The sequence below is a fragment of the Fusarium keratoplasticum genome, chromosome 11 (assembly GCF_025433545.1).
Source record: "Fusarium keratoplasticum isolate Fu6.1 chromosome 11, whole genome shotgun sequence".
Classification (NCBI taxonomy): Eukaryota; Fungi; Ascomycota; class Sordariomycetes; order Hypocreales; family Nectriaceae; genus Fusarium; species Fusarium keratoplasticum.
The window spans coordinates 2193886-2219924 of record NC_070539.1 but is presented as its reverse complement, the minus strand read 5'-3'; the positions used below and the strand labels follow the sequence as shown (position 1 = coordinate 2219924).

Sequence of the window (26039 nt, the reverse complement as noted above, 5' to 3'; positions counted from 1 at the left end):
GAAAGTAATATAATTTTATTTAACCCAGCCCAAAATTTCTGTCCTACTAGCGACGCCCACCGTTCATTCAAATGCTGGTGTCTTGCCAGCCTGCTTATTCCACAAGTCTTTATATCTTCCTCCACGCGAGATCAACTCAGTATGCGTACCAGATTCAACAATCTCTCCAGCATGAATGACCAGAATTTGGTCCGCATTGACCACTGTGGACAACCGATGTGCAATGACGAAAGTTGATCTCGAGCGCCTCAGTGTATCCAACGCACCCTGGATGCTGGACTCGGTGTTTGTGTCTACCGCACTTGTCGCCTCATCCAGAATCAGGATAGGAGGGTCTTTCAAGAAAACCCGGGCAATCGCCAGTCTCTGTATCTCTCCTCCTGACAGCTTCACACCCTGTTCGCCCACCTTGGTGTTGTATCCGTCGGCAAATGAAAGAATCTTGTCGTGGATAGCAGCAGCACGGCAAGCCTCGTGAATCTCCTTGTCTGTTGCTGTAGGTCGGGCATACCGAAGGTTTTCGAGAATAGACGCGTTGAAGAGCAAAGGGTCTTGCGGAACAACGCCAAGAGCGTTTCGAAGAGAGCTCAGAGTGATGTCGCGAATGTCATGGCCATCGATGGTAATAGATCCATCTCTGACATCGTAAAACCGCAAGAGTAGCTTCATAATAGAAGACTTACCAGCTCCCGTCTCTCCAACAAACGCCACCGTCTGTCCAGGCGCAACCGAGAAGGAAAGGTCTCGAATCGTCGGCTTCCTTTCATCGTAGTGGAAATGAACATGGTCAAACGCAACGTGACCTTGAATGTTGACAAGATCCGTGGCTCCCTCCTTGTCAACAACACTTGGCTTTGTGCGGAGAAGGTAGAGAAGACGTTCCGCATCAACCATATCAGACACAAGACTGCGATAGTTGTGTGAGATGAGCCTGATCGGCCAGATCATGTATTCCCAGTACTGGACCAGAAAGACAAAGTCGCCCGGTGTTGATCGTCCCTGGGAAATATCGTAAATGACAAGGCTTGCGAGGACGAAAAAGGTCGAGGGAATCATCATGTTCAGCACCATCTCGGTGTAGGCATCCATCTTGCCCCATACGCGGCTCGCAGCCAACTTGTTTTCGACAGCCTGACCAAAACGTCCTCGCTCAAATCCAAGCATGTTGAAGTAGGTGACAGTTTGCCAGCCCTGGACGGCCTGATGCATGACACGTGCCTCTTCTCTCTGAGTGTGAGATGATTTGCGCCGGTTGCTAATGTTCCAGTTGGAAGTTATCACCTCCACAGTGATGTACGCAGCGATTGCTACAGCCATAGCTAGAGAAACATAGATGTTGAACTTCCAGTATAGGAGACCAAACGCGATGGCCACATCCACCAGCGTGGGTAGGAGATCGATGATGAGCACTTCGAGGAAGTTTGTTAGCGACTCTCCCTGCTCAATGGCCTTCATGACTTCAGCTGAATCTCTGTCGGAGTGAAAGTCCATGGACAGAGACAAGACATGGCCGAATGCAGCATTAGTAAGTTGTCGGTATGAAAACTGCTTGATAGGGATCTTGGCCAACTCCTCCATCAGTCCAACAAGGCCTTCCACTGAAAGAAGGCTCAGAATAAACCAGATAAACAGCGCCCTGAAAGGGTTCTTGTGCTCGAGTAGCTCATCGGCGGCAATGCCTAGTTGACGAGGGATCAGGACGTTGAAGATTCGGTTCGCTGCGATGGAAAAGAAGCAAACCAGGATGGAGAATTGGACTTTGCGGTCCTTCTTCGGGATGAAGAATGGAACAAGTATGGAAAAGTCCGAGAGATATCCCCACCAACCTCCCGTCTCCTTGAGCCTCTTTGCTCGGCGGCGCTTAATGCTGGCGGTGTCATCCTCAGAGTCGCTTGCCTCGGTGACCGTATCGTCCTCAGAGTCACTGGATACAGAGGCTGCAATCGAGGTCTCTGTTCCGTAGGAAGGCGCCCCAAGTGTTCTACCAGGGGATTGGGCTTGAAGGAATGGCGTTTCCTCTTCCATTCTTGCAGAATTGCGGGTTTCGATGGTACGTCTGTAGACTTGATATACTGCAAAGAATAGGAGAAGCAAAAGCCTGGCAGCTTGGCAGGATATTTGAAAGGGGAAATAAGTTCTCCCCTTGTCGAATAGAGCCGTTAGGATCAACAGAGGTGTCTCAAATGCCATCGTGAGGAGTGATGTTCCCCATGTCAGGTGTTGAGACGTCTTTTGCTGAGTCCAGATAAAAGCCCAGGTAGAAATAAGCACCACCAGATGAAAAGTCCGGGCCTCCTTTAGTGCGGATTCATCTCTCTGGAAAATTGTGAATACACCCTCGGTGATGTAGGATAAAATCAAGAGGATGTAAGGAACATAACTGCGACGAGAAACATCTCGACGTTTATGTTTTCTGTCCTTGACAGCCCCCAGTTTGACAAATGCAATAGCGGAAACAAAGACCACAGCAGCAATGGCGCAGCCGAAGTGAAGGGCTCGGGAGATTTGAAGAATTGGCGGCATCATGTGAACGGCAGAGCTTGACCGAAGCTGGTCGATGTCTTGAAGGTTGATTCTTGTCGAAGAGCTCATAGTTCGAAACAAGAATTCCAGAATAGGGGAATTTCGCCTCTCTTAAAAACAATCCATCCATTTTGCACCGCCTGCCGCCACCTTGGCGTCAGCCGCCATCTGCAGCCTTGTTGGGAGTCTAGAATGCCTGTCCCTCCTTGATCCAGTCATCGTTGTCGTCACTCAGCCCGACGTGACTCAGGCCTGCGAGGGGCGGGACGTGTTCCCTCATCGGGATGACGCTTGCAGGGCGCTGTGATTGGTGACAGCGTATTGACAGGCATCTCCTTGCTTGCGTCCGCGCTCGACCCACTGCTAGGTCACTATCTATTTCTGCGAAGTGATCAGCGGAAGTTTGTTAATGTACTACTTCCAATGGAGAGCAACTTGCGCCAAGGGCGTAATGACAGCCTGCTTGCACTCGATCCACGAAACCCAAGCAACCCATGTCAATTTACACATGAAAATTGAAACACAATTGGATATAAACTCGGAAAATTCATCCAATTCAGTGGGTCTATCACTCTTGATTCGCTATCCCGGACTCGGCTCTCTCCATCTTGTGAAGTGGCGGTGCTTTCGGCTAGCCCGCTTACGATCCAGCCAATAACTCTTAATCAAGACTTCAACAACTTGAGATAATGTTCTAATTAGACCAGGCAGACCACGCGCCCTTCCTTTGACCACAGTTATTTGCACGGTCCCTGCATGACTGCGTATCTGGTCATGATGATTCCACTCTCCAACGGTTCACTTCCCAGTAAGTTGAGTCTGACAGGCAGATTCTCAGTAGAGTCAATTGCCTCCATCAACTTGATGCCGTCCCCCAATACCACGGGCATGACTGCTGCCTCGACTGTGTCAATCAAGCCGGCACGCATACACTGAGTTGCAAGATTGCTACCTCCCATAAGCCATATATCCTTCCCGGTTCCCAACTTCAACTGGCGAATGAATTCCAGCACATTCGTCGATAAGATAGTGATATCGGGGAAATCTTCTGGCTTCAAAGATTGGCTCGCCACTATGACACTCTCCTTCGGCCGGTTGGACAGAGGGTTTTCAGTCGGTCCTCCCAGCGACAGCATAGTTTCGTACGTCTTTCGACCCATGACAAAGAAGTTGAATTCTCCATAAAGTGCTTTGAAGTCAATCGTTGGATCGTCGACAATCCAATCAGCTGAGCCGTCCGGCGAGGCTATGTAGCCATCGAGGCTGGTCGCCACGTTGTAACGAAGCTGGGGCATGGCCGATAGAATGAAGAAGAATAAGTGAGAATGGGTCGAAAGCGGGGTCATAAGATTCGAGGAAAATGTCAGGCACATGTACCACGCAGATCGGTTCAAAATCTGCCCGTCTTATTAGCCCCTTGACAAGATGGGTCATGTCAGACTGCATATGTATGCAACACTTGATAGTCTTTGCAACTTATCGACAAAGATGGCTATGAGACAGAATGAGTCATTACATGTACCTCGCCCAACCAACAATCCAAACGAGATAAACTTGGCTACCTTCCACAAGATCTCGATAGCCATTCATGAATACACTTCAGAACTTCTCAGGCTCTCTTACTGATGCTTGCGACGCCAGGAGTTCCTCTCTCAAAAGCCAAATCAAAACGAAGAGCGATCCAGGACCAACAACAGCCCCCACGACGCCAGCAACGACCAAAGCTCGAATCCAGGGCACTTCGCAAATGCCAGCCTTCTCCAGATCACTAAAGTGATATGCAAGCCAGAGAAAACCAGCCGAGTAGGTGCACACGTAATCATATTGAATGATGGTCCGAAGGCACTCGTCTGGTTCTTGGGGGGACTCGACGAAATATTGGGGCATGAAAATCTCAGACAAGGGGCCCTCAACATTTGGAATAGTGTACCACCATGTTGCTGTGCTGATGAATGCAAGCAAGTATACAGTGACCCTGAGGATGACTAGCTCCTGATTGGAGTCATCCTTGGTCGACCGTGTCTTGCTAACACCGGAGATTGTCTTGGAGATGACAAGCATTGTGAACGATCCCCAGACTGGGAAAAGCTGCCAGATCCAGTTCCACCAATTTCTTGCTTCAAGGGAAGGATGGAAGTAAGAAGGGAAGTGTGAAGAGAAGTATGACAATGCAATGGTTGGCAACAGGGCGATGCAGGATGCTACTCCCGGATGATGAAGTCTCGGGGTAGTAAGTTTGTACGCCGGCGTAAAAACGTAAAAGAGGAAGAAATAGACGGGGGCTAGAAAGCCAATTCCCAGGAGTTGCGCAAGAAATAGGATTATAAATGGGCTAGATAAAGTTAGAAGAGGTGAGTCCAATGACCATGCTCTGGCATAGTACTTACAATCGTACAAGGGGAAACCCATTCGCTGGCCTGTAGCTTTCGATCAAGAATACCATATACATGCCAGCAAAGTCGGTAAGGAAGACAAGTGAGTGCCAATATGCTCGTGGATCGGAAAAGAATTGCAACTGAGCAAAGGCAACCGTGATATGAGCAAAGATCTCGTCCAACAGGGGGATACCATAGAATTCCTGGATGATCTTGACGTTGCCTCCGCTCCACGTAAACTGCGAATTTTCGAGCATGTTTTGTATGACGGGACCAACCGGTTCGCCCATCGCAAATGCTCGGATCATGAGACCAGAGAACGTGAGGATCGGGAGGGCAAAGAGAGCCCTCCACAGCCGGCTTTCCGTAGCCACCGACGCTGTTGACGACATTCTGTTAGCAACACAGGCGACAATGCACTTGAGATGAGTTCACAGGATCAGCAAGTTGGCGGAGGGAAATTCGCGCTCCTGGGACGGAAGGATTCAGGTTGTCCTGCCAACGGATCATGCAAGCGAGGGATTTAAACAGTATGGTACTGGACGGTGACTTGTCACAAATGTGACAAGAGCGGCTTCATGGTTGATTCTGTGCATATTTCTGCAGTAAATATCACGTCATAATTACCATCTTTCGTTAAGAGAAACAGCTCAGTTGCCGGTCCTATCATAGGCCTCGGTTTTGTAGTTTCGGGGAAGCAAGAGAGATGAGGGAATTATGCCAAGAACGAGTTAGGCCTTGACAGTAGCTGGAAGATAAAAATCTAGTCTATTCCCATGCCTTTCTAAAGTACGTGAGATACCCAGTTCTACCTACGCCCCAAGCCATGTTAAACGAAAAAAGCGCTGATCATCAAAATCGCCGACAGTGCATAGCCAAGCATCGACCTACTTAGGGTCGACGCATGGTCTTCTTCGTCGTCGGACGAATTCTTGTCGTTACCATCAGTGGAGTTGTCATCTCCTCCCGTAGTGTCATCATCGCTAGAATTGGTCTTGGTCCTGTTCCTGACGGGTCCGTTGAGTTCCATGCTGAAATCAGCAGCAGTAAAGGTGACATTTCCATCTGAAAGCCAAGTTTCTGTACCGAACTCGACTATTCCTAGCCAAGGATCCTTGGGTAGGTCATTCGGTGTGTCAATATGTTTGTGCGCTTGTTCAAGGATGTACTCGAAAAGAGGATAGAAGTCTTCATCAAAGGACAAGACATCCTCACCGTTCCGAGTGACGGCAGTGAATACGTGCGTGCCACCTGAGTTGCGGCCGTAGTATAATGAGCTTGACATTGTCAGTGTGGGAAACAAGAAAAGGGAGTAGCTGACACTCACAACTCGGTCTCTCCAAGTGTCACGTTGGAGAGAATCATATTCTCCTGTCGACCAAGCCACCACGGATCTCCCACCCGGCCAAGCCAGACCATAAACTCGATAGCCGCATCTTGGGGATACAGAGTCCTATTGCGGTCATCGTCGAGGAAGAAATCCCAGGCGGCATTGGCCTGCACCCCTTCTCTCTGCAGCTCCGCCTTATTCTCTGCCCACACCGATTGAGTAAAGTCGCGAGGCGGCTCGCTGGGACTACCAGGAGTATACATCCATTTAGTCGAGAGGCGGATAGATTGGAGACTACTGAGGCGCAGGGGAATGTCTTTGTGGCTGAATCGCACGTATGGGAACGAGTGTACATCTTGGATGTCTTTATCCCAATTCCAAATGGCATCAAACGATGGAGTGGAGTTGTCGACTCTCATGCACACGAAGCCGTCTTTTGGGCTTTTATCGTTCCATGCATTTGGATAGTCTGTGTGAAGAGTCAGCCAGGTACAGATTGGTGTGACATCAGTTGTTTACTCACACATGAGCGAATCGTTCAACTCGCCAAACCTCTGCTTATCACAAATTGTTGTGACATGATCGGATGTGGCTGAAACAACCCCAAGCAGGAACGCGACCGCGTTCGCGGCGACTACAACCAACCTCATATCGATGGTTGTTGACCCTTTTCCTCCGACACAGACAAAAAAGAAGGCGGCTAGGGGTTAGTAGCGGTCATAAGAAAAAAACGCGCCGTCGTCCGACTTTTTGCTCTGTTGCATGGTCAACGATAACCCCGCTCTCACCACAGCCCAGACTCTTGGAAAGTCTTGGCCCACAAATTGGACATACGTGAACATGCTGGATACGCCAGGTTCAACTTTGAAACCTTGGCAAAACACGCGCTGTAATTTATTTAAGAGCTCGCTAGATGGTTGCGTCACTTGGCTCTCGAGATCCCTGTTGACGCGAGATAGTGAGCAGCCAATCAGAGTCACGGAAAAGGCTGACGTGGCCTTATTGGCAGAGCTCGGCATCCTCGGCAACGTCATAGCCACCTTGGAACTGGAGACGAAAGGCGGCTGTAATCTCGCATATCTACGAAGACGGGTGGTTTTACGGGTTATCTTCTCAGTGTGCAACTATCGCCGATGGAACAGTTGAGCTGCGGTGACCTCAACCTCATGGAATAGTTAGAGTTCAATATCGTCCCCTTTCTGGCCAGACTTGTACATCGGAGGATAGACTGCATTCTCGCTTGAAAAGTTGGGGGACACTTTCGTTAGAATTAATGATAGCATTAATAGGCGAGGAGTACTTTCTTCTATGTAGGCTTTTTGTGTTGGATTGTCTGGTGTTCTCTATGTTGGTGGGAAGAAGGGCGTTAAGTTATACGAACATCAGGGGCTCTTTTGCTCTAGACGGTGTTCACGCACCACACGCGAACCACATGCTCATAGAGCCAATCTTCTAAAATTCTCACTGGTGCGAGGACATTTCTATGCTTTGACCTGGTACATTGAACCAATAATGGTAGCCTCTTTCCGTTCTATAGTTGCCAATGCTCAATTCTATTTCATTCTAGGGTAGGTGGTTGGCTTGAGGGGCTTTTACCTTTGTGGCTGGGCCGATCGATTGATGGCCTGTGGCTGATCTGCATGACCCGTTCCGAGCCCCTCATCAAGGCCGCGTCCGAAGCTGGCCTTCAAGTTGCTCAATGCTCTTCCTGCAGGAGACGCGCCTTAGTATCTCGCAACAGACGCGCGATGCTAAAGACACCTCGAGTCGGCACTACAAACAAAGCCTACTCCAACGAGACACAAAGAACGCGATGAACTAATGGCTGGCAGTGCATCGGAAGCGCGGTCGCGTCAATCACCCAACGCTTCCAACCACCTCAGATCACACAATAATCCCCGTGTCTGTCGATACCTCCCCTTCCCAATCCGACTCTCCCACCCCAATGCTGTTCCAGCGCCTCCTCGACGATGCCGAAAGCGCTCCCAAGTCACCAGAGTCCCCGTGAACAGTCGGCTCCCCATCGACGTGTGGCTCCCCCTCCTCCAAACGAATGAACTATCGATCAAACTCGAACCCTGAAAGCTGAGGGCGGCATTGATCGAAGAACATCGCCGTAGGCCGGCATCCCCTGCGATGTCCCCTCTATACCCCTTGCTCTAGACTGAGCATGGCGTCCTCGCCATCGCATCGTCCTTGATATGATCAACGGCTCCTGTGACATTGCCCCGCCATACCTTACAGACACGTGCGATGCTGGATACTGCTGCTATCGTGGGGTCAACGCTTGCCCATGTTGGTGCATCTCCGTTGTGAACTGTAGATAAGGTGCAAGCCAAGCAAATATCCGGCCCTCCATCAGAACCGCTTAGAAGAACAGCTGCTTCTAGATCCCAATGCCATCCGTAGCTTTCTGCCCATGCTCTGATGGCTGGACACAGCTCCCACTCTCCAGTGGGCCAACAACCATTGCCTCCGCCATGCTACCGTCCTGATGGGCTCCCTGAATGCTGTCTAGCCTGTCTCAATGGCCTCTCCTCCGTCGAACAGAATGAACCCCCGTAGGTGGCATTGAGCTGGTGATCGTCCACCAGCCATCATCTCACATGGTATGCTCTCAGACTGTGGCTTGCATTAATGCTTGCCAAGACTGGTTCTCCTGCAGGGACTCGTAGGTTCGGTGCTAGCTTGAACCTGCAAGTCGAGCCAAACAATTGCACCTTACGAAGGCTGGGCAGTTCAGCGGCTGCATAGGCGGAACTTACAAAGCTAGTCATCAGCATTCATGCTATTAGTTAAGCTTGTGACAACATCCCTAGCGTGGGAGTGTCCAGCTGAGCGGTGAGGGTGTACGGTAAACGCGGCATATGTCTGAGACGACGGCGTCTAACACACAACGATCTCGCCATCCTCAGAAGAGGGACAGTAGCAACTGCAGACCACCTGCCGAGTGTCTGACGGCGATATGCTTACGCGGAGATGGTGGAGTCTGGCGTTGAGAGCTGAACATGACGTATCCCGGGGGCGCCGAATATCCGAGTCTTCGGCACGGCGCTTGCCGAGAGCATCACGAACCGAGCCGTGAGATCCGATGTGCCCTATCATGATCTGGAACAGCTGTTGACATTGTCTGAGAATGTCAGGAATACGCAAGAGGCTTTTGTCTGAGACGACTCCGCAATGACAGCATTGCACCCTGTTGTCGCGCATACACCAACTCTGTCTTTGCTTAAGAAGGGACCATCTGCACCCTTTTTGGTATCTAGGTTCTCTAAGCTGGTTCTTCACCATTAAACACTGCACTCAAAACTCTTGATACGTCTTTATCTTCCTTTTTAAAGTATCCACCATGGGCTGGTTTGATAGTGAGAGGATCTCCAAATATGCGGCTAGCTCCCCAACTGACACACACCAGGCGACTCCGATCAGGCTCAGGCCTACGACCAGGTTGTGAACCGTCCCCACGAAGCCGAGTGGTCTCACGAACTTCTCGGAGGCGCTGCCGCCTTCGAGGCCGCCAAGGCGTACGAGAATCACGTCTCTCGGAACGGTTAGTGACAAGGATACGGCAGACCACCGCCACGACTTGCCTAACACAATCACTAGGTCACCCCGACTCGCACGCCAAAGCAAAGGAGATTCTTGCAGGAGCCATAGGTGCCTTTGTGGACCGTGAGGTTGAGACTAGGGGCCTGGACTATGTCGATCGCGAGAAGGCAAAGCACCATGCTCAGCGACAGGCTGAGGAGCAGCTTGCCCAGGAAGGCCGTTGGTAAATATCATCAAAGCTAGCGTTGCACTTGAATCCTGGAATAGTTAAATATGACAAACCTTATATGTCAATACCTATTATCAAGCAGCACCTGACGTAAACCATGAACATAGCGGCTTACTTGCCCATATGAATAGGGAGAAATCAGCATATTAGATGAAACTGGGTGATCAAGAGTCGTATTTTCTTTTTATACTTGAGGCTTATGGGCCACGTTTCAAGTGCTATGTACCCGGCAACCAAGCCTACTGCTATTCTGCTAACAGTCAACCCCAATGTCTGAGATTGTCTGGGAGCCACCGCTTTAAGCCATCATCCCATTTGATAGTCTGTATCCATACATCGTTCTCTCATAGATTCGTAAATGAAAGGCTTGTCCTCGTCATGGCTTTTAAATCAAATCATGATCGCAGAACTTGCCCAAAACTGCCGTAAAGTCATGCTCGTGAAGTGAAGCAGCGTCCCGCACTCTCTTGATGGACGCCGTGGTAGCGTTGGAAGGAGTCTTTGGGATCAGGTCCTTACCGTCAACTGCAAGGATGCTGAGCACATGGGCTGCCGCCTTGGCGTTGATGGTGATTGTCTCGGGAACTGGGTTGGTGATGTTGTCGCAGGCTTGGTGGTAGCATGCATCCTGCTCCGCTCCGGTGCCGGTGAAGAGACCGCCAACGGGCTTCTTGATGACTTCGAGGAAAGGAACGTAGTCAGTGCCACCAGTGAGACCAACGGGAGTAACCTCGATGCCCTTGGAAGTGAAGTGCTCCACGAAAAGGTCCTCAACCACATCGGATCCAGGAGGACCACCAGGGCCAATCTTCTCGCCGGTACCATCGAAGACTCCATAGAAACCGCGCGAAACCATGTCAAAGTTGAGGTAGACGAGAAGCTTGTCGACCTCTTGGGGAGTCAGACTGTTGACATATGCCTTGCTTCCCCACAGGCCGTTCTCCTCTGCTCCCCACCAGCCGAATCGGACCTTGAGGTTGGTAGAAAAGTGCTGCAGACCCTTGGCAACCTCGAGGATAAGAGAAGTACCCGATCCATCATCGTTGATACCGGGGCCGGCCTTGACGGAATCGAGATGGGCTCCAAGCATAACCACGTTGGTGGCATCACCTCCCTTGGTCTCAGCAAACACATTCTGCGTGATGCGCTCCTCAATGAGCTGTTGAATCTGGACGTAAGCCTCGACTGTCTCTCCCGCCGCAAGTCGGGCCTTCAACGCCTGTCCCGGCTCTTGGTCGATGAGAGCCGCGGGAACATATTCATCAGGGTTGGGAGTTGAGAGGGATCCAGCGGTGAGCTTGGCAGGATCAGAGTTGTAGAGAACAACAGCAACGGCACCAGCCTTGGCAGCAGCCTTCAACTTTCCAGCAAAGGTTGTGGCATCAGGGCAACGACCGCGCTCAACAAGGACAATCTTGCCATCTGCACCGAGGCCTTCGTAGTTGTCGGCCGAACATCCAGCTTCGCCCTCGGGTCCGTGAACTAGCTCTCCCGTGATACCTTCCTCGGGAGTGCTGGGTGTGTAGGTCAGGGCGACGGTGCGGAACGTCTCATCATCGACTGTGACCTCCGCCGCGGTGGTGTCGGTATAGAGGGCAGGGAAATCCTCCTTCCACGCCTTGAAACCCTTGAGCTTCCTAAGCTCCTTGTAAATGAAATCGACAGATGCGTCATATCCAGGAAGACCAAAAGCGCGGTTTCCGCCATTGGCGTAGGCAATGTCATTGAGCTTTTGCAGATTCCTCATCAAACTGAGACGGTTAGCACATGCAAGCCTCAGGCCACCGGATGAGAACATACCCCTTCTCAGTAATGAGCTTCTGGAGCTTGTGAGACTTGACCTGTGGTCTGCGGTCCTTGCCAGCTGCTCCCAAAGACGGGAGCAGCGCCAGAAGAGTAGCTGCCGTGGTCAACTTCATTGTCGATTTCAAAGTAGGATTCCTGTCTCAAGACAATGATGGGAACAGCACAGAAGATTTAGGAGGGGGATGCAGCTTAATATACATGGTACCACTCGTACACAATCCATCGACATCAACAAGTCCCTCATCAACGTCACGCAGGGCTTCTCGCGCAATAACCCCACCCCGTGAGTTATCGCGGGGCTATCAACCTTTGGAAGGTGGCTCGGGCATTTCATCGGCCGCCAGGAAGATCAGGCTTGAATCGGGAAGGTCGAAAAAGAAGCTGTGCTGACATTCTTTTATCAGCGTTACATGCCAAGACGACGCTAGGAATATGCATAATCCCAGGCCTGCCAGGGGCAAGGATCCCCGCCTCAGAGTCTCATTGATGGATTGATGGATTTTTGCAAAGAAACATCTGAGGGGTGGATGAGCAGCTATTGGTCATTTTACTAAGGCTCTTGAGAGCCGGTGGCAAGGGAGACATGATATGAGAGCAAGGGTCCAACACTAAACCCAGCTTGAGTTATTCGGGTGATGACGCAAGTACAAGGTAGTCGTGATACGCTACTCTGCAGCACGCCTAGGGGACTTTTGTCAGGCTTGGCTACCTGGTCTCGGAGGTGGATATCTGATGGGGAAGCTCAAGTCCTTTTGTTCCGCGCATCTGACCTGGAAGCGATGTACCTGTACCAACAAGGCAGATATTTGAGGATCGTAGTCAGGTGATATCAGTTCGGGATCAATCCTCCGGGCGACTACGCTTTGCGAGCAGCTATCTCTTGAACAATCATTGAACGCTCGTTTCAGCAACCTCGGAATTGTCGGATCTTGCTTGATGGAAGAGACTTATTGCGTTGTGAGAAAAATCTACCTGGTTGATGAGCACCTTCATCTCATCAGTTCGTGCGCCTTTCGTCACCCCCTTCTGGCCTAGTTATCGTCTCCCCTTAGAACACGAGAGATTTCTGCATCTAGTTCTATAGGATACATGAAGCAATTTTTCGAAGCAATTTGAATTGTGTTGGGTAGAAGATAGCGAGGGCAATAATAGGCTTACATCCTAGCACTGGTCATAATATATTACATGCCTGCTTTATTTAGTAGAATATCAAAACATGATGAGATTTTTTAGAGGATAAAATAGAGTTGCAACTATAAGCGACCGCCTATAAGATACACCGGATAGATGTTATTTAAGATAATACTTAGTATTGGACTCCACGAGGTGGCTGAGGCTTAGCGGATATAGAGAAACCTTCAATCTTGGAAGATATCCGAGTTGGGTTGCAATAGAGACCTACTAGAGCTAGAACCGTCTCCAGTGAGATGACATTCATTTAGAATTGCGCTAATGCAAGGGCGATCTATGGCAGGGTGTGGGAAGAGTGGTTGCCGGTTCCGTCCACCCATCAAGGTGGCGTGCCTGAGTAGCAACTATCAAGTCCGGCACGTTATGCATGGGCGATCTCTGCATGAGTAAAAGACGATTGAAATATAAAGACTAAGGGAGTCTGAACTGCTAACTAATCTGAAAACGTAACTCATCACTCTCATCAAACTCGACAAACATGATCGGGAACTTGACATTTAGACCAAATGATACTCGTGCAGCATCTGTCCAATCTGAGATCCTTGCAACTTGGACATCAGGAACGCACGAATGCGCTCTGGCAGCCAGGGCGCCAACTCCTTACCATCTCTCAACTGAGACATGGCATCCAGCAAGACTCTGACATCGTACGTCGAGCCAAACACCTCTGGAACAGCGCGGTCAACGCCGGTGAGCTGGTAGACAGACTCCATTCCCGTACGCACAGCATACTCGGTCGTGAAGATGCAGTCACGGGTCGTCTCGGCGAACTGTCCGATAAAGGCAAAGTTCTGTGAGCCAGCTGGAACAACGTCAGGACGATCTCCAGCCTGTCGTGGCATGAAGAAGGCGGTGATGTATGGCATCATCGTAGGGACACACTTGACAGCGTCAGCAGCCAGAGTAGCGATCTCGCTGGTTGGTACACCAAGATGGTATAGCCACTCCTGGACAATCTCTTCTCCGGTGCATTCCTGCATGGGCTTCTTGACATAGTCTCCCTCCTTTTCGACGAGCAGACCATAGATCCAGCCGACAACCGAACCCTTGGGTTGGTTCTTGAAGTGAGGCTGTCGATTCACGGTCCAGCTCATGATCCAGCTCGAGTCACGAACAGTGACAATACCTCCAGTGACGACCTTACCACTGAGGGGATCCCGCTTGCACACCTTTTGGATGTACTCGGGGATACGACCATCCAGAGTCTGGAACGTGGCCGACTCCCACTTTGTGGCCTTGATGTCTCCGCAAAAGACCTCAGGACGTCCAAAGGCGGGATCCTTGGCAGCGATGCGGCGCCACAGATCCCATGCTGGAGCTGGGCCCTCGTGGAGCTTAGGAACAGTATGGTGATCTCCATAGCCCGTGTTTTCAGTTAGAGATCCAATGGTCATGAAGACCAAATCATCAGGGCTCAGAGCTTGGCCGGACTTTTCTCCATCCTTGATCCAATGGATGTAAGTGGCCGTCTTCTTATCCTCTTTGATGTCAAAGTCGACATCCTGAACTTCGGTGCTGTACTGGAACACAACGCCCTTCTCCTCAAGCCACGTATGCAGCGGCACGACCAGAGACTCATACTGGTTGTACCTCGTGAACTTCAAGGTTGAAAAGTCGGGCATGCCACGAATGTGGTTGACGAATCGGTGCAGATACAGCTTCATCTCCAAAGCCGAATGCCAGGTCTGAAAGGCAAACATGGTCTGCCAGTACATCCAGAAGTTGCTCTCGAAGAATTCTTGGCTAAAGACTTGATCGATTCTCACATTTTCAACCTCCTTTCGCGTGGCCAAGAACAACTTGGTCACCTCGGCCTGTGCCTTTTCGCTGAGGGTAAAGAGCTTGCCGGTCTCAGCGTCTTGACCTTGCTTGATGGTGGCTCGCTGAAGGGAAAAGTTGGGATCTCTCTTGTTGAGCCAGTAGAATTCGTCGAGAACACTGGCTTCGTTTTCTTCAAGGGATGGAACAGATCGGAAGAGGTCCCAAAGACACTCAAAGTGAGACTCCATCTCTCGACCACCTCGCATGACGAACCCCTTCTCAGAATCATGAATTCCGTCTAGGGCACCGCCAGAGATGTTGAGCTCTTCAAGGATGGTGATGTTCTTGCCTGGCATCTGAGCGTCTCGGACAAGGAATGCGGCTGTGGAGAGACCAGACAGTCCAGAGCCAACAATCCAGGCCTTCTTCTTCTCGATGCCCTCAGGCTTGAGAGGACGAGCAAAAGCCTCGTAGTTGCCCTTGCTGTAGTACATTGTGAAAAGATGTAATATTCAATGTGAACTTGTTGGTATTGATGCTTGTTTCGTTGTCGTTATGATAGACATTCTCGCAAATCGACGCGATGAAGCATAGTATTTATGCTTACGCATCTCGTGACAATATCCAAGCAAAAAATGCTATTCTCACGACAATCAGATCATACACAGCCTGTGATGCAATTGAATTCGTCGCGTCCGAGGCTTCAATTCCAGACCGAGGATCACATGCTAGCGAAGACCGAGAGTGGGTCAGTCGCGATAGTTATCGTGAAGCTTACGTCGCCTGGTTTCAGTAACGAACGGGTGACGGTGGGGAGATCATACGCGGGACTCGATAGCAGCGTGACTTGTTGCTCTTGGCTTAGTTGATGGGTTTTAAGGAACGTGCGGCGGTGTGAGGCTCTTTTGCAGCCCATTGTGACCGTTGCCAAGCTGTCGGTAGTGACGCGCCGCGTCCACGGTACTGAAGGATTCTAGAAGCCGAGGTGACAGCTTTCGGCCCTTCAGGGGGTGAGGTGCATGAATTTGGCAGTTGACAATGATGCTATTGGTCAGTATGATAAGACTACTTGCGAGCATGGCCACGAAAGTCTCCAAGGTTCTCGACATTCCCACTGCATTCCCATTTCCATTCGCAATTTGCATTCACATGATTTCCCATTGTCCTTGTTTTACTGTATGGTCCGTGTCACTCAGTGACCGTCCACAGAAGCAGCACCTATTCCTCTTATGCTCTACCAACATCAGAAGCGCATCTGCTGAAACCCCTTCTCCAACAAGACCTGCTCCATCTCTCTATGTCCCTTGGAGATGGCCAAGTCAAGCGGCGTCCTTCCGTTATTATTCTTGAGGTTCTGGTTTGCTCCCGCTCTCAATAACGCTCGCGCAGCCTCAATGTGATTCTCGTAGGCTGCCATGTGCAAGGGAGTCCACCCCTCTTCCTGCGCGATATTCGGGTTCGCTCCAGATGAGAGTAGATATTGAACGGCATTGGTGCTTCCGTGGTTTGCAGCAAGACTTAATGGAGTCCATCCAACGTTGGTCTGAACAGATGTATCGCATCCATGTGCGAGTAAAACCTGCACGACATCCACGCGGTTCTTCTTGGCTGCCACATGCAGAGGCATCCAGCTGCTGCTATTCGGGGCCCTCATGTTGGCGCCTCGCTTGATGAGCATCTTGACGGTCTCAGGATAACCTTCGCCTGCTGCAACACCCAGTGGCGTCCACCCGCCATCATTGCGAGTTTCAATATCCGTCTTTCGGTCAAGAAGGGCCTCCACAATTTCCGTGTGCCCATTTCCAGCGGCTGAGGTGATGGCAGCCCAACCATCACTGCTGCGAGTGTCGAGAGGAGCGCCCTTCCTCAGTAGCATCCTCACAATCTCTAGGTGACCGTTGCATGAGGCTGAATGCAAAGGTGTCATGTTTTCCTTGTTCTGGGTGGCAACAACTGCTCCGAATCCAAGTAAACTCCGAGCAATCTCAGAATAGCCGCGATTCGCAGCAGCGTGTATCGGAGTCCATCCGTCCTTGTTTGCCTTATTCGGATCCGCACCAAACTCCAGAAGCAAGACGACTGTTTCTTTGAAGCCACAGAGTACTGCAGTGTAGAGCGGAGAATGGCCGCGGTTGTCAGCTAGATTCTTGTCTGCTCCAGCGTGAAGAAGCGCCTTGACAATCTCGACATTGCCCTCGCTCGCAGCTGAGTTCAGGGGCGTCCAGTTATTTTTGTTGGGAGTTCTGGGGTCTGCGCCTCTTTGAAGAAGCAGCTTGACAACTTCGGTATGATTCTCATTGGCCGCTGCATTGATAGGAGTCCAGTAATTCTCCCCTGCAGCTCTAGAGATATCTGCTCCGTAGTCGAGGAGAACACGGACGATATTGGCATGGCCAGCGTCAGCTGCCAAATACAATGGAGTGCAGCCAATAGGCGTGAGAGCATGAACACTTGCCCCATAGCTCAGAAGCAGTTTGACTACTTCAAGATGGCCGTTGGTGCATGCATTGTGCAGAGCTGTATGGCCCTTGTGTGAGACATGGTGAATGTTTGCCCCGTATTGAAGAAGAAGTCGTACTACCTCAACGTGACCATCGTCAGCCGCTGTTCCAACTGGAATCCATCCGGCAGAGTTGGGGATGCTCATGTCCGCGCCTTGCTCTAGCAAGTACCTCACGACGTCAAGATGACCATTGCCAGCGGCTGCATTGATTGGAGTCATCTTGATCTCGTGGTCCTTGTGAATCAAGTTCTTGTCAACACCATGTTCAACGAGAATTCTGACAGAGCGGAGATGCCCAAACTTGGCTGCGCAGTAAATAGGTGATTGGCCGTCGGTTGAAGCTGCATGCATATCTGCACCGTATCGTAGCAACATGAGGAGGGCATCCGGCTGGCCGTGGTTGGCTGCTGCATTCAAGGGAGTAAAGCCGTGTTCATTGCCCGCTTGATAGTCTCCTCCATGATTGATGAGGTATTCCAGAGTGTGTAATTGTCCAGTTACAGCCGCAGAGAATGCAGGCGATTGACCGTGCTCGCCGGTGGCCAAGATATCTGCCCCCATCGCGACAAGCCTCTGGAGTTCAGCAAGATCGCCTTCTCGAGCGGCTACATTGAAAGGAGACGGCTGAGGCCCATCATCGGATTCATCCTCAGAATCGGCGTTTGGTGGCGCATTGACCGCCTGAACGTATGAAGGGGGAGGAATAGAGGCATGGGCATCCTCTATCTGGTTCCAAGATGGCTGAGGAGGGGGAGGAGTCGCGGCAAATCTGTGAAAAGACTTGGCGGCTTCGACCATGCGCTCCATAGCCAGGGCCATACCTTGGCGCTCGGCTTCTTCTTCGCTCCCTACGAATGAGAGCTGCTTGGTGGTCTGAATAGCAGCCTCGAGCTGTTGGATCTCAATGGTTAGAACAGCTAATGCTGAGTGAATCTCCTGCTGAGGGGCTTGCCGGAGAAGGGCGAGGCACCTAAGAAGAGAAGTTAGCGCTTGTAGAGAAATTGACAGACGAAGTTAGACTTGCATCCGTATCATATTAGCACCGACTTTGAAAGCCATGTGATGACCCTGGAGACGTTTCCGATTGTTCGTGATAGCCCTGATCCGTCGGCCCATAGTCCACGCCTGCGCACCGGCCTTGAGGAAACTATTTTTGCGACCGCTCTCAATAATGGGAACTAAATCTCTCTTGAGACCCTGAAGAGTGACTCCTGCGTGATTGAGGTTGTTCTGAAGGTTGGGCCACATGCCCAGGCTGGCTGATGGATGTACCATGAGCGTGGACGAGTGGGATCTCCAATTGAGGTTGATCTCGTCCAGAACCTGAGAAGCATAGTGAAGGTCCCATCCTAGGCCTGCTAAGGTTGAGTCCTCATCTGGGACCTTGTCTTGAATGAGACTGTTTGTGAAGCCAACAAGCTGGGACGGATTAGCCTGCGCCCAAAAGCAGCACACATTCAAGTGGGATGAGTACCTCGTAGCATGATCCTTTTAGCGCAGCCGAGCTGCTTGCGATTGATGAAGGATCCATTACCTGATGAACAGATATGTCCGTGATGATGATGGAATAGTATCTAGACAGTTCTCTTGGCCCTGCCACTTCCGTCCTCAAAGAGTGAAGGGTTTGCTCTGATCAGGGGCATCTGGCTTATGTTGGCTTGGCCCAGTGGGGAACGGCAAATGAACTAGGAGCGGCTTATTGTTATCTGGTCGATCTTTAGCACGGCATTGCTGTGATGTTAATTAAAGCGCCACAAGAAGTGGAAATTTGACCTCCATTACTAGTAAGACGGTTCAACTTCCGGCCGACGATGGACCAACAGGCTGATCACTAGCTAGCAGGACCAACAGGAGATGTTGATTGGCTTTGAAATCCACTAGTATATTCTGCCTTTCCATTCGGGTTGAAGACCCTGTTGCATTCTGACAACGCCTTCTCTCAGTATTGGGTCAATTCTATGGTGGACCAGAGTGCATAGCTGGACGCTACAACGGTTCTGCCAATCAAAGAAATCTTAATGTGTGCGCGGTAGATTGTTTTAGCATACAGCACAGGGATGATTTTCTGTCTGTTCTGTGGGCTTCAGGCTCGGTGATTCCAGACGGTGGGCAATCAAAACACGAAGAAGGCAAGGCAAACTATTGACAGGAACCCCTGCCGAGAATTCCTGGTGTCTATTATGGTCTACATCTTTGCTTCTAAGCTTTACTTTGCCTGGCCAACAGTGCACAGCCATCTCCCCAACTCTACTCCAAGCTGGGCACCTTGATCCAGCATGATCAGATGCCCTGCATCTGCGATCACAACAACCTCTTGCGCTTTGAGAGCTTTTCCCAGTCTGTGAGCATCTTCTGCTGGGATCCATTTATCTTCAGCTCCCCAGATGACCTTGACTGGGATACTCGTTCCGACTTCCCCGTATCTCCCTTCCACCTCGTCTGTGGTCCTTGAGTTTGCCTGACACAGCTCCCGAATGAAGCCTTCCTTTCCACCCTCTCTAAGCCAGGGTGCCTTGAGAGTCTCCATGGTTTCTCTGGACAACTCGGAGAATGCGGCGTTGCGGATGTAACTCTCCAAGATGCCTTCAAAAGCCATGTCGGGCAACCGCTGGAAGTGACGGGGATCTTCGGCAACGACTTTGAACAAAGGTTTTCCGAATGGCCCGATCGCAACGACATCAATTAGACACAGACTTGCGTATTGGCAGCCATGGAGTAGGTAGGCCCGCAGACTGACCAAGCCAGCATTGTCGTGAGCGACGACATGGGGCTTCTGATTACCCCAGTCGGTTTGCCAGGATTTGAAGAGCGCTGCATAAACTTCGGATTGTCGAGCAAGGTCGCCGTCGTACTCAACCACAGGACTGGAGGTGGCGGCTGTTCCGGGCAGTTTACTCTCTGCGGGGGACTCTCCGAAACCAGGTCTATCAAAGATGTAGACGTGGAACTGGCGTGCTAGAGACAGGGCAAAGGGTTCCCATAGGCGGGATGACCATGGGGTTCCATGGATCAAGATGAGTGGTGGTGAAGTAGGGTCACCTAAGGAACCCCATTTTACGGTGTAACTATGGGTCGAGAGTTCATAGTGAAAGGTATGGTTCAAGGATGTGCTGTTTGTGGATGTAGTCATCTTTGCTTGTGACGAATTATGTTTAAAATGCCCAAACTATGTCGAACGGTGATAGATTGTTTGCATGAAAAATAAGCTTACAAGTGAAGCATGATTAGAGGTTAATTTGAGGGGAGAAACTGGGATATTTATTTCGACAATAGGTGACGTAGAAAATGGCAGGATTTGACGTGGCTTTTTCGATTGGTAATATGACGAAGCCGATCTTGCATCTGCCCTATCATTTATCGTCTCGGCTCGGGAAACCTACCCGTAGGTGGTGTTAAGGTGCCTACAGTGCTTGATAACCTCCAAAGTGAAGCGGAGGCCATAAGTCGCCTATCCACCAGGACCAGCGTGTTTTATCACCACTCTCGGGATATTTTATACATTATTTCACCCGTACAACTCGTTTAAATCATCCAAAATCCTCATATTACACCTTTAGGCTCTGGCTCAGTGTGGCTGGCCCCTCTTGATGGATGATGTAACCGCGCCCTTCGCTTGACAGAAAGGATCGATGAAAGAAATTTCCCGCGCACATTGTCCCTTCACGCCCTTTCCTCGACAGAAATATTTCCTGGTTTTCAAAGGAATCCGTCTTTTCATCCGATTCCTTGATGTCATCCCTCGGGAAGCAAACCCGACACCACATTTGAGCAACACCATGTCAACAACGACGGCCGTCCAGTTGGAGGTCCTTGGAGGGGGTTATGAAGAAGCGGCACCTCATTCCACGAGATCAAGCCTCCGCTCAACCCGAATTCGTCATTCGGAAAACGCCAGATCGCTTCAGCAAGATGCCTCTGATGACCCAGCTCTCGAAGCCTCGCGCATCGCTGACAGTACCGTTCCAGATGGAGGCTACGGCTGGGTTATCATCCTCGCCTGTGCTGTCATCGGTTGGTGGACCATAGGCCTCAGCTATGTCTGGGGCGTCTACCAGCGCGCGCTCCTGGAGAAAGGAGTTGGATCCCCTCTGGCTTTGTCCTTTTGCGGCTCTCTATCGCCAGCGTTGATGGCATCGATAGGGATGCTTGTGTCTCGAGTGATGCGTTCCCTTGGCACCCGCAAACTCTGCTTCGTGGGCATCACACTGATAGCGCTTGCAGAGATTGGCGCAAGCTTTGTGACGGACCATCTCGTCGGCTTGTTCTTTCTCCCTGGAGTTCCTCTTGGACTCGGAATGAGTGCATGTTTCATGTCCTTCTCAGTTGCCCCGGCTCAGTATTTCCGCCGCAAGAGAGGATTGGCAAATGGAATAGTCATGGCCGGAGGTGGTTTCGGGGGCGCCATTATGAGCGTCGCAACCAACAACATGATTGAACGATACGGTGTTGAATGGGCTTTTCGAATTACTGGCTTTCTCATTGCCGGCACTGGACTTCCTGCAGCCTGGTTGATCAAGGAGAGAACACCAATTCACGCGACTGGACTCATCGACTGGACTCTCTTCCGACAAGCCAACTTTGCTCTCCTATTCTTGGCTGGCGGTGTTGGCATCTTTCCACTTCTTGTGCCACCCTTCTTTATCCCACTTTACACTCAATCCATGGGGCTCAGCACTAGCACAGGTGCGGCATTGTTGGCGGGATTCAGTTGCTCATCAGCCGTCGGTCGGATCGTGAGCGGTCAACTTTGCGATATTCTTGGACCTTTGAACACGCTTGGGGCATTCTTCCTTGGCAACTCCCTCACAATGATTGCTCTATGGCCAGCTTCGACTACCTTGGCGCCTCTTGCTGTCTTTGCAGTGTTGAATGGGCTGATGAATGGAGGCTTCTTTTCGTGCATGCCTACGGCTGTTGGCAACGTCTTTGGGTCCGCTCGTGTCTCTACGGCGGTGGGCATGATAATTGTTGGATGGGTTGCAGGCTATCTATTTGTGAGTTTTGATCGCCCCGTGACTCCGGGTTAGGTGCTAACAATCAATTATTAGGGATCTCCCATTGCAGGTTATCTGCTTGAAGCTTATGGTGGTGCTGATGAAGGACTCCACGCTTACCGACCAGCCATGTTCTACGCTGGCTCCGTGTCTCTGGTCGCTACTGCTCTTGTTGCTATTTTGAGACTGCGAATCAGCAAGAAGCCTTTGGCAAAGATCTGAGCCATTGCAAGAATAGGGGTAGTAATTGATGAGAACTGCAGGCAGACCGGTGTACGGTGGTCGAGGTCCTGGGCAAGGACTCCCCAGCAGGATCTGGTAACCTTGTTAAACATCTAGATTAATTGGCATCTCAAACTTGAATCAATCCAAGTAAATACCCTTGATTACCCTGAAGTGCCCGACAGATGTATCTGGTTCAAGAATTGCCCTGTAGATTGCCGAGGCCGCCTTGACAATATCCGGAACGCCTCAGCCAAACGCGTCCAAAACACCTGCTTGGAAAAAGGTTCACAAATTCCCCGGAAATGGAAGTGGCGCAATCGGCCAATTGCGTCGTGTGACAAGCATGAACGCCTGTCTCAGCGTTGGTGGCAATATCACGCCAAATCAGGAGCTTGTCTGACAAATCTTCTCGGTTAAAATCATTCAGGAACAAATGCACTGTGATCGATACGGTACGTATATAGTAAAGCTGACGAGTGAGGACGCGTTCCCTTCCCATTGTGCCTGATCTACGATCAATAGACGCATTTTCAAGGTATCTACGTTATCAGACATCAAACGACCAACCCCAGACAAGGCAATTCCAATGACTCAGGGCAAGATTAAGATTGAACGATTCTTGACCGCTTCTTCATGCCTTGTCACGCCATTCACGCCCGAGTCACGAGGAATCGCGTCCGACTCGCGGACGAGCCAAGGTTCATCAGGCGAGTTAATCTCCTGGTCAACGCGCGAAAAGCGTGTTTCTAGGAACATATGACAGTCCAATTGCCAGGGCCACACCCAGATACGGCCTTGTACCACCGAGTCTTGCCGTCAGAATCGGACGAGAGCTCGGTAGATTAGCTTGTGCAGTTCCAGGTATAACAATGCGTAAACAAAGGCCTGCCAGCTGAATAAATACCTTGTCAGGCCCGGGGAGAAGCCAGTATATCCCGTGTCGATGCACTTCCAAGCACGCGATTTATGAACCATCAACTCTTGGATTAATAACAACACACACACAATGACTGCGGCCACAGCATCCCACATTGGTCTCGTTGACGAGTACCTTGCCAAAGGAACATGGAAGGTTTCTGAGAATTCAAACTCGACATACTCGCACCAGGGCCTCATGCAGTATGTCTCCAACCACATCATCTCCCAGTACTGGTTGGACAAGATCTACACCGAGGAGATTCGCAAGTACGACAGCGAGAATCGTTTCCATATCCACGATCTGGGATTTTTGAGTGCCTATTGCTCAGGATGGAGCATTGAAGATATCCTTCTTCAGGGATTCGGAGGTGTCGAGAACAAGATCCAATGTCGTCCACCGAAGCATTTGAACACGGCTCTCAACCAGATTGTCAATTTCCTCTTCACTCTCCAAGGTGAGCTCGCAGGAGCTCAAGCCCTTTCCAGCTTCGATACCTACCTTGCTCCATTTATCCGAAGCGACAACTTGTCTTATGTGGAGGTCTTTAAATACCTGCAGAGTTTCGTCTACTCTTTGAACGTGCCAACTCGAAGCGGATTCCAAGCGCCCTTCACCAACCTCTCTCTGGATCTCATCTGCCCGAGTCGGCTTGGCGATCAGTCCGTGATCATCGGCGGAGAACTTCATGAAGAATGGGTCTACAATGACTTTCAGGAAGAGATGGATATGCTCAACAAAGCCTTTGCCGAGGTCATGATGCAAGGCGATGGCAACGGCAACATCTTTTCGTTCCCCATTCCCACCTACAACATCTGCGAAGGTATCGACTGGGAGTCGCCTCGCTGGAAGTCCATCTGGGAGATGACAGCCAAGTACGGCGTTCCATACTTTGCCAACTTTATCAACAGCGACCTGGACCCTGAAGACTTTCGATCCATGTGCTGCCGACTTCGTCTTGACCTCAGCAAACTCCACTGTCGGGTTGGTGGTCAGTACGGTGCAAGCCCTTTAACTGGCTCCATTGGAGTAGTGACTGTGAACCTGCCAAATCTCGCCTACAGATCCAACGGCTCTAAAGAAACATTCTTGGCCGAGCTGTCAGATACCTTGAGGGTTGCCAAGGACTCTCTGGAGATCAAGCGGAAACTCGTTGACTCGAATGCGGCTCTTTACCCATACGCAGCTCACTACCTCTCTGCGACAAAGGGACGGACTGGATCTTACTGGACGAACCACTTCAGCACCATTGGAGTCAACGGCATGAATGAGGCCTTGGTTGCATTGTTTGGAGAGACCATCGCCAAGCAAAAGACGTTTGCTCTTGAAGTCTTGGACTTTATCAAGGAACGCCTTCAAGAGTTCCAGACTGAGACGGGCAATCTCTACAACTTGGAGGCAAGTCCTGCAGAGAGTACATGCTACAAGTTTGCGCGACAAGACAAGATCATCTTCCCGGATCGAAAGATTCCGACCTTTTACACCAACTCGACCATGCTTCCAGTCGACACTACCGAGGATCTCTTTGAGGCCTTGGATCACCAAGAGGACCTTCAGTGCTCATACACGGGTGGGACTGTCTTCCATGCGTTTCTGGGAGAGCGTTTGCCTGAGTGGAGGTTGGCTCGGGACTTGATCAAACTCTTGACATCGCGCTTCCGCATCCCGTACATCACCCTCACGCCAACTTTCAGTATTTGCAAGACACATGGTTACCGCGCAGGGGAAGAACCTGAATGTTTGCTCTGCGGGGAGGAATGTCTCGTCTATTCTCGAATCGTCGGCTACTTCCGTCCCACTAGAGACTGGAACAAAGGCAAAGCTGAAGAATTCACTGCTCGCAAGGTCTACCGATACATCTCGGACTCGCCGCTGTCGGAAGCTGGAAAAGGAGAGACGAAGCTTCAGGCACTTGAACGCCAGGTTGCTGAGATTGATGACATTCCCGTGGCTGGACACATCAAGAGTACTCTGAGTGACTATCCTGGCAAGATGCAAGCCTCAATCATGTTTACCTCGCGTTGCAACTTGGCTTGTCCTTGGTGTCACAATGGACCTGTTGTCAATGGTGAGCGTGACGACGTGACAGCTCAAGATGTCTTCAGACACATCACTTCAACCTCTCACAAGTGCTTGGTCATCTCTGGGGGTGAGCCAACCATTCACAAGGGTCTCTTACCTTTTATGCGACTCCTCAAGAAGGCGGGCGTGACCATCAAGCTCGACACAAACGGAACTTCTCCCGAAGTACTGCGCCAGGTCTTTTCAGAGAAGTTGGTTGACTTTGTTGCAATGGACATCAAGTGTGCCTTGGAGAAGTACAAAACAGTCGCTGGCAAGAGAATCAAGCCCAAGGTCCTCCAGGCAAGTATCACTCTCATCAAGGAAAGCGGAGTCCCATACGAGTTCCGTACAACGGTCGTTCCATCGCTTGTTGACATGGAGGATCTCTTTGAGGCGAAGCGCTTGGCTGGAGGGGATTTGAAGATGCAGCGTTTCCGCAATGGTGATACGATCCTGGGAGAGGATTACCGAGACTTCCCGGAACATACAGAGGAAGAGTTTGATGCTCTGGTCGCCCAGGTGGCCTAGGAATGAAAGCTGGGCCGTGTGATGGAATGTTTGATGACTTATTGA

The 26039-nt window shown here is 50.7% G+C and overlaps 9 protein-coding genes and 2 pseudogenes across 11 annotated transcripts, besides 2 other annotated features; 3 read left to right on the top strand and 8 right to left on the bottom strand.

The window, feature by feature from the left end:
• Window positions 1-63: 63 nt before the first annotated feature.
• Window positions 64-2595, bottom strand: NCS57_01355800 (uncharacterized protein; the record flags this gene model as incomplete). The annotated part of the gene is made up of 1 exon (XM_053063188.1): window positions 64-2595. The coding sequence occupies exon 1, from the start codon at window positions 2590-2592 to the stop codon at window positions 64-66; it is 2529 nt and encodes an 842-aa protein (XP_052908083.1). The 5' UTR covers window positions 2593-2595.
• A 665-nt stretch (window positions 2596-3260) lies between these two features.
• On the bottom strand, window positions 3261-3818 carry NCS57_01355700 (2,5-diamino-6-ribosylamino-4(3H)-pyrimidinone 5'-phosphate reductase; the record flags this gene model as incomplete). The annotated part of the gene is made up of 1 exon (XM_053063187.1): window positions 3261-3818. One exon carries the CDS (start codon window positions 3816-3818, stop codon window positions 3261-3263), a length of 558 nt encoding a protein of 185 aa, XP_052908082.1.
• A 304-nt stretch (window positions 3819-4122) lies between these two features.
• NCS57_01355600 (uncharacterized protein) lies at window positions 4123-5323 on the bottom strand (the record flags this gene model as incomplete). Its single annotated transcript, XM_053063186.1, has 2 exons — window positions 4911-5323; window positions 4123-4855 (listed from the first exon to the last, which is right to left on the bottom strand). The coding sequence occupies exons 1-2, from the start codon at window positions 5288-5290 to the stop codon at window positions 4123-4125; spliced, it is 1113 nt and encodes a 370-aa protein (XP_052908081.1). The 5' UTR covers window positions 5291-5323.
• A 404-nt stretch (window positions 5324-5727) lies between these two features.
• NCS57_01355500 lies at window positions 5728-6926 on the bottom strand (annotated as a pseudogene). The gene is made up of 3 exons: window positions 6752-6926; window positions 6226-6697; window positions 5728-6175 (listed from the first exon to the last, which is right to left on the bottom strand).
• Window positions 5728-6926: a sequence feature.
• Window positions 6927-9577: 2651 nt separating this feature from the next.
• NCS57_01355400 (uncharacterized protein) lies at window positions 9578-10004 on the top strand (the record flags this gene model as incomplete). Its single annotated transcript, XM_053063185.1, has 3 exons — window positions 9578-9593; window positions 9644-9778; window positions 9835-10004. 3 exons carry the CDS (start codon window positions 9578-9580, stop codon window positions 10002-10004), a joined length of 321 nt encoding a protein of 106 aa, XP_052908080.1.
• A 387-nt stretch (window positions 10005-10391) lies between these two features.
• On the bottom strand, window positions 10392-11925 carry NCS57_01355300 (Peptide hydrolase; the record flags this gene model as incomplete). The annotated part of the gene is made up of 2 exons (XM_053063184.1): window positions 10392-11757; window positions 11807-11925. 2 exons carry the CDS (start codon window positions 11923-11925, stop codon window positions 10392-10394), a joined length of 1485 nt encoding a protein of 494 aa, XP_052908079.1.
• Window positions 11926-13500: 1575 nt separating this feature from the next.
• NCS57_01355200 (uncharacterized protein) lies at window positions 13501-15258 on the bottom strand (the record flags this gene model as incomplete). Its single annotated transcript, XM_053063183.1, has 1 exon — window positions 13501-15258. The coding sequence occupies one exon, from the start codon at window positions 15256-15258 to the stop codon at window positions 13501-13503; it is 1758 nt and encodes a 585-aa protein (XP_052908078.1).
• A 749-nt stretch (window positions 15259-16007) lies between these two features.
• Window positions 16008-18686, bottom strand: NCS57_01355100 (annotated as a pseudogene). Its single transcript has 2 exons — window positions 18315-18686; window positions 16008-18158 (listed from the first exon to the last, which is right to left on the bottom strand).
• Window positions 16008-18686: a sequence feature.
• Window positions 18687-19473: 787 nt separating this feature from the next.
• NCS57_01355000 (AB hydrolase-1 domain-containing protein) lies at window positions 19474-20397 on the bottom strand (the record flags this gene model as incomplete). The annotated part of the gene is made up of 1 exon (XM_053063182.1): window positions 19474-20397. The coding sequence occupies one exon, from the start codon at window positions 20395-20397 to the stop codon at window positions 19474-19476; it is 924 nt and encodes a 307-aa protein (XP_052908077.1).
• A 646-nt stretch (window positions 20398-21043) lies between these two features.
• NCS57_01354900 (MFS domain-containing protein) lies at window positions 21044-22483 on the top strand (the record flags this gene model as incomplete). The annotated part of the gene is made up of 2 exons (XM_053063181.1): window positions 21044-22261; window positions 22316-22483. 2 exons carry the CDS (start codon window positions 21044-21046, stop codon window positions 22481-22483), a joined length of 1386 nt encoding a protein of 461 aa, XP_052908076.1.
• A 1009-nt stretch (window positions 22484-23492) lies between these two features.
• NCS57_01354800 (uncharacterized protein) lies at window positions 23493-25994 on the top strand (the record flags this gene model as incomplete). The annotated part of the gene is made up of 1 exon (XM_053063180.1): window positions 23493-25994. One exon carries the CDS (start codon window positions 23493-23495, stop codon window positions 25992-25994), a length of 2502 nt encoding a protein of 833 aa, XP_052908075.1.
• Between the last annotated feature and the right edge of the window lie 45 nt (window positions 25995-26039).